Source organism: Coptis chinensis, chromosome 2, assembly GCF_015680905.1.
Source record: "Coptis chinensis isolate HL-2020 chromosome 2, ASM1568090v1, whole genome shotgun sequence".
Taxonomy (NCBI): Eukaryota; Viridiplantae; Streptophyta; class Magnoliopsida; order Ranunculales; family Ranunculaceae; genus Coptis; species Coptis chinensis.
The window spans coordinates 114241138-114248076 of NC_141457.1; the positions used below are offsets into that span (position 1 = coordinate 114241138).

Sequence of the window (6939 nt, forward strand, 5' to 3'; positions counted from 1 at the left end):
CTAAGCCTAACCGAAAAACTACACGAGAGTGCATTTTTTCCTTTGCAATCTCAAGTGTGCGCTGATCTAGCTAGTCTCCCATGCACAGCTCCATCCACCATATCGTGGTCTTTTTTAATGTGACTACGGAGTTATCGCATCGAATTCCATAAAACAATCAAGACGATATCATTGTTTATGCACAGTCTTAACTCTTAATCTCCATAATACTTGTGCGTAATATATGTGTACAAATGTTATGCCATCAAGAGTTCAAGACTTGTACGCACTAGCACTGAGAATTATGACATCAAGGTTCAAGACTTGTAAAAATATTTTATGTCTTTACTTTTCTAATGAACTTGCTGGAAGTTTGGAACGGTCGAATGGAGTGGCACATTTTTAAAAAATAGTTAAAATCAATGAGATGATGGACTAAAGCAGTACTAGTCAGTAGTGAAGTGACTAGAGGGACAGTTGTCCTATCCTTCAAATCTATGATCAATCCAAGGCCTGCCTGGATACTGTAAAAACAAAGAAAAACAAGAAAAAAGCATGCTAGTTTTAGTTATTTCTGACCCCTTGAGCTAACTCACTAGATACCTATGTAGGGAGAAGGGAAACTTTTACTTCAAAATTACAGGGTTTTCTGGGAAAGGATCAGTCAAAATAACCCACTTGTGAAATGAAGTAGGATTGAATGTTTTGGTACAGGTTTTGGTCCTTTAATTTGCTCACCCATCTTCTGAATTTAAGTAGGGCCTATAACTCTAAGGCCACAAGGGGCTAAAGAAAAAGAAAAGTAAAGGGAAGAGAGAGAGAGAAGGAAAGTAAAAAAAGCATAATCTTTCGCACCTACGCAGATCCCTATGGAATGCAAGAGGGCTACACAGCATTGCTTGCTGGAACTCATTCTTTTTGCTTAGTTTAAAGGGTTTTATTTTGTTTTTCCTTGTGTAACTTTTCAGAGAGAGAGAGAGATTGTGGGGACTTGAGAGTGCATGGATTCAAGAGTTGGGTTTATTTAGATGCATAGAGGAGTGTGTGTTCATTCTCTAGGAAACCTCTCAGTTTAGTTAATGGATATACTTCTTGCATGAGTGCTGCAACTAGAAAACAAAAGACACAGTTTTCAAATGAAGGGAAGCAATATTTTTTTGGAATCATTAGTTTATTTGTTTTCAATGATTGAGTTGCCTTGAAGGAGGAGATCTTTCTAAGGATCTTTGGGGAGTAGGAAAGAAGAAGATGAAGTCGATGAATAATATAAACAGTAATAACAACAACAACTGGTTGGGTGTTTCCCTCTCACCCCACATCAACATGGAGGCTTCTTCAGACTCTCATCATCATCATCATCCAACACATGTTTCTTCTTCTGCTGCTGTCTCTACTGCAGTTCCAAGAAGCTTCTTTCACCTAAACAACTCTGGAATCTGTGATGGGGTTGATGGTGAAAATGGTGGGTTTTACTCCCATTTGTCTGTAATGCCACTTAAGTCTGATGGGTCTCTTTGTATCATGGAAGCTCTCAGCAGATCACAGCCAGAAGGTTAGCAGCATCTCTTTCTATTTATGTTGTATAACCATTATCTTTCTTTCTTTCGCCTGGTTTCTGTTTTCGAACTTTGAGACATTGTTTTTAAAATCTCTAGGCCCTTTTTTGGTCTCTTATTGTGAAGGATTGGTGCCCTCTTCATCCCCAAAACTAGAGGACTTCTTAGGTGGTGCAACAATGGCAAGTCATCAGTATGACAGCAGTGATAGAGAAACTATGGAAGATAGCATCTACTACCATCATAGTTCTGAGAATGAAAACAACAGACAACGTTACCTCCAACAAACTTCTAGACAATTTCAACAACACCCATATTACTTTGGACTTTCAAACCAAGAAATGTATCAAGCACCATTGCAGCAGGACAGCAAGGACACCCACCTTGCAGATTGCAGCTCCCAACTTTCTCCAGTGGGTGAAGATGGTATTCCAAGTTTAAGAAACTGGGTTGCAAGACACTATCCTACCCACAATGGCATGGAGCAGAAGGTGGATGGTTTTCTGTGTGAGAATGGTGGTTCTGGCCATGTTGGTGCAATGGGGTATGGGGACTTGCAGTCTTTGAGCTTGTCCATGAGTCCTGGTTCACAGTCTAGCTGTATTACAGCTCCACAGCAAATTTCACCTACTGGAACTGAGTGTATGGCCATGGAAACAAAGAAGAGAGGGCCTGGTGGGAAGGTTGGCCAGAAACAACCAGTTCACAGGAAATCCCTTGACACATTTGGGCAGAGGACATCGCAGTACAGAGGTGTCACAAGGTCAGTTAACAGTTCACACTTCACACCTCTTCATGTTTTACTTTTTGTTTTTTTCTTTGTATTTGGTTCTTATTTTCACATTGGTGTTTCTTGAAGTGGGTTTTGTTTTATTTTCCTTTAATGGTTAAACTTTTTACCACATTTGTCTTCATTTTTGGTATAATTTTGCTTTTTTGTCATTCTCTTCCCTGTCTAATTATTATACTAATCTTGTTGGTTTATTACCTTCAGGCATAGATGGACTGGTAGATATGAGGCCCATCTGTGGGATAATAGTTGCAAGAAAGAAGGACAAACCAGAAAAGGGAGGCAAGGTTAGTTAAGGAACAAAAAAAAAAATCATTTACCAAGAAATTTTTATATGGTTCTGCATTCTTCATGTCTGTTTTCTCTTGTTAGCCTGACTAGTACAACTGATTCTGTTCTGTCATGTACTCATGTTGTTGCTTGCTGTTGATACCATTCCAATCAAATAATGCTGTTCAGTTTATCTTGGTGAGTGTTTGTATTTCCTCTGTAAATTCTGGTGAAATCTTAAATAATATCTAAAGCATGACTCGATTTTAATTTGATTTCAGGGGGTTATGACATGGAAGAGAAAGCTGCAAGATCTTATGATCTAGCAGCTCTGAAGTATTGGGGCCCTTCTACTTATATCAACTTCACGGTAATATTCAATTTGAACAGACTTGTTAACCATTAATTTTCTTGTTTGTGTACTTTTTGACTTACTGAAGTGAAGATTTTTATGTTATTGTAGTTAGAAAATTATCGAGATGAACTTGAAGAAATGAAGAACATGTCCAGGCAGGAATATGTTGCTAATTTGAGAAGGTAACATTATCTTATGGTCCATTTCTATGTATCTACCTAGATTTACATTTACTGTGTTTGGATGAATCTCATCCCTCCATCTCTCTCTCTCATGCAGGAAGAGCAGTGGCTTCTCAAGAGGGGCTTCCATATATCGAGGAGTCACACGGTATAATTCAATATATTCTAGTCCTAAATATTACTCAAACAATAAAGAGGGTCTTTTTACCCAGAAATCTCCCATTATTTCTGCAGACATCACCAACATGGAAGATGGCAAGCCCGGATTGGCAGGGTTGCAGGGAACAAAGACCTTTATCTTGGAACATTTGGTAAGAATTTAAAGCTTGAAATTTTTTCAGATATTTCTGTCTTGTGTTTACTGTTGCCATGCTTTCGTTTTTTAAAGAATTTAATATCTTTATGGGATGTTCAAATTTTATCCCAAGATAAACGAGTACTTCAATGATCTCGGCATATTTACCACTTAAACAGGCTCTTTAGTCAGGGATTCTATTATAAGCTCTTATTAGGATCTTATCATATCTAATTAAAAATTGAATTTCAGGCACTCAAGAGGAAGCGGCTGAAGCTTACGACATTGCTGCAATCAAGTTCCGTGGCACAAGTGCGGTTACTAACTTTGACATGACTAGATATGATGTTGAACGGATTATGGCAAGCAATACCCTCCTTGGCCGTGAACATGCTAAGCGAAAGAAAGAGATAACATCTACTACTGAGCCGATTGATCACCATCCTCCTTCCGAGAATAGCACTGGACCACTCAGTTTAGGAGAAGAGCACAATGTGGGTGGATCAGATTGGAAGACGCTCATGTATCAATCCTCCCCGCAGAAACCAAGTGACTCTGTGGAGCCTCTTGACCAAAAATCAAATGGCATTGGGAGTTATAGGAATACATCTTTCTCAGGGGCCTTGCATGATCTGATTATGAATTCGGACCAAGTTGGGGTGGAGGACCAAGTTCACTTGTCTAATTCTTCTTCATTAGTGACTAGTGTAAACAGCTCCAGAGAAGGAAGCCCCGATAAGAATGGCCTCTCAATGCTGTTTGCAAGGCCCCCATCCGGTTCCAAGTTCTTGAACCCGGCAACCTCGATGAATTCTTGGATTCCATCTGCTCAACTTAGGTCTGCAGAATCCATGCCTCACATGCCAATGTTTGCTGCTTGGACTGATACCTAGATTTCATATTACCATATTATGTAACTTGTAAAATTTTGCTCAACCACAAGAAGGAACAATATTGGTGGGTGCTGTAGGGAAAAAAGAGGGGAAATAGAAGTCTAGTTTTCAATTGTAAGTGGAGGAAATTTGAATTGCAGTGAAGGTAGTGGTGGTAGTAGGAGCAGTTATGTTGCTATAAGTTTTGGGGCTCGGAGAAAATTTTGTAAACTGATGGAAAAGAATTAGACGGAACCGTGAAGTGATGGTGGTAATATGGTCATTTTGTGACGCATGGTAATGAAAGCTATCTGTTTTTCTAAACCAGCTCAACATTTGCCAATTATGCATAGAGGTCTTACTTTGACTCCAACCTTTTTGTTAGATCTCATCACCACACATATTATACTTTTTCATTACAATTCCTATGTTTTGTCTGGGCTTTCCTCAAAAGCAACAGACATTCCATTCCATTATTCAAAAAAGGGTTAGATTGATATCCTTATGATTGACTTTTAATGTTTAGTTTAAGGATTTGTGGTCATAATTAATACCTGTCTGGCAACTTTTTTAATGTGTTTCCATTAAAATCCATCATCTTTTTCAACTCCACTTGATCAAATAAAACATGATTTGTGGAACTGAGAGAACAGTAAACTCTACCGCACCAGTAATGAATACCTTGAGTGAGTACAGCACGTGTTGGGTGTCGGCATCTCCTCACATGCATTCAAACTTCAAAGCCATCCTGAATCCTTGATTCCTTGTTGAAACTTGTAATAACTACTAAATCATAGGAAATTCGAAAATGCTAAAGAGATAGTTACTGGTCTCCATCTACGTGACAGACCAAACACATTATGTCACCTGTCAACTACGAAACTGGATACCCCTTGATTAGAAAAGAGAAAAAGAGAAAAAATGAGAAAAAAAAAATTAATCAAGGAAAGAAAGAAAATACTTAAAATAGGAGCACTACAAAAGAAAAATATAAAATACTCTACTAGGCTATTTCATCATTGCCTCTTCAATCTTCCATTTTTTTTTTCTTTTATTTCTTAAACTATTTTGGATGTGATTCCGAGATCAAAATGATCACATCCAAAACTAAAAACCCAAACAACTCAAAGAAGTGAATCCTAATTTCTACTCAAACAAAATTGATTTTAAAGAAATTTACTCCAAAATTTAATCAACCCTAAGTCCAACATCTACAAAGTAATGAAGTTCCAACAATCCCATGTTCAGTTCATTTCTACTAAAAAACGTGCTAGTGATATTTTTTTTTTTTGAAAAAAAATCAGGTTTTATTAATTAAAAAATGAAAATAAAGAAGTGGGCAATAGATGAAAAAAAATAATCAAAAGAGTCGGAAGAAAATTGAGGAGTAGAGGACTAAAAGAGAGGAGATATAAGTTCTTTTACTTCTCTATTCGTATATGAGTCTACATAGGCCTACTTTTTAGACCTACTATTGTGACTCAATATTTGGATAAAGTTGGGTTTGCATTGCAATATACACAGACATGTATTTCTATGCAAATCAATGGTTACCATTAGTAGGTCGGTTAAGTAGGTCAAATTAGTTGGTTGTATCATTACTGATTTGTATATTGTTCTCCTATATCCTGACTTTCTTTATTTTCAATTTTAATTTTGTCTGTTTTAGGTCAAACTAGGAACCCTTAAATCGGAGTTAAGGGTTCCTAGTTTCACAGAGGCAACGTGGCGTATTTTGTCTTGTCACTTAGATGGAAGCCAGTGCCCCCACATTACGTGTCTCTTTGTAATGAACCCCCTATAATTTGGCAACTCACACTTAACTACCCACTCCGTTTTGATTTTGTTTGGCCAATATCTATATTTGCTTCATTGCCCATTCTAACCTTGTGTTTTTCTTTTAACCCCCGTTTTCTAATTTCTCCTTCTTCCATCCTAGCTTAACTAAACTAACTGAGTTGACTCATTGTTTTTCCACCACCCAACCACGACAACTCACCATGTTCACATGTCTTTAAAGAAATTTAAGAGATTTTTTTAGAATTTCGAACAAGATTTGAAGAGATCAACTTACTATAAAGATATAATCATGGAAGGTTTGAAGAGATCGACTTACTTAGGTGGATTTGTAAACCCTACGACAGAGATCGAAATCAATCCCTACTTTCAAGAAAAGATCGTTCGTAGGGTTCTGAGAGTGATCATAGAATAAAAAAAATCTCTTTTCTCGAATTGAATTGAATACGTTTCAACTGTGTCAAATATATATATATATATATGTGTGTGTGTGTGTGTAATTGGTTTTGAGGAGAAAGGTGTTACTAAAAAAAGAAAGATTAGAAAGGGAATAAAAAGAAGAAGACAAAGGTAAAATAGCAAATATGGATGGTGCCCAAATAGATTCAGGACGGAGCAGGTAGTTAAGTGTGAGTTGCCAAATCATTGAGGGTTTATTACAAAGAGACAAACTGTAGGGATTTTTATCTAAAAAACTCCTAGGAAATTATACATTGTTTCAAATTTTCAAAAAAATCTATATGATGAGTTACCATACCGGGATCATGATTATTCATTCTCGTTATATTCCATGATATCCAAATTTAGTTATAGGCTAAATAATTTTTATTTATTTTTAAGGAA

At 37.0% G+C, this 6939-nt stretch overlaps 1 protein-coding gene across 1 annotated transcript; it reads left to right on the top strand.

Moving 5' to 3' along the window:
* Nucleotides 1–935: 935 nt before the first annotated feature.
* Nucleotides 936–4623, top strand: LOC147520987 (AP2-like ethylene-responsive transcription factor ANT). The gene is made up of 9 exons (XM_086592518.1): nt 936–1531; nt 1662–2298; nt 2530–2612; nt 2785–2793; nt 2877–2965; nt 3059–3132; nt 3230–3280; nt 3367–3443; nt 3680–4623. The coding sequence occupies exons 1-9, from the start codon at nt 1228–1230 to the stop codon at nt 4318–4320; spliced, it is 1965 nt and encodes a 654-aa protein (XP_086448644.1). The 5' UTR covers nt 936–1227; the 3' UTR covers nt 4321–4623.
* The last annotated feature ends 2316 nt before the right edge of the window (nt 4624–6939 follow it).

Coding starts and splice junctions, on each gene's coding strand:
- LOC147520987 (XM_086592518.1), top strand. CDS start 1,228: ATGAAGTCGATGAATAATATAAACAGTAATAACAACAACAACTGGTTG. Junction 1,532..1,661: donor CAGCAGATCACAGCCAGAAG/GTTAGCAGCATC, acceptor CTTATTGTGAAG/GATTGGTGCCCTCTTCATCC. Junction 3,444..3,679: donor CCTTTATCTTGGAACATTTG/GTAAGAATTTAA, acceptor ATTGAATTTCAG/GCACTCAAGAGGAAGCGGCT.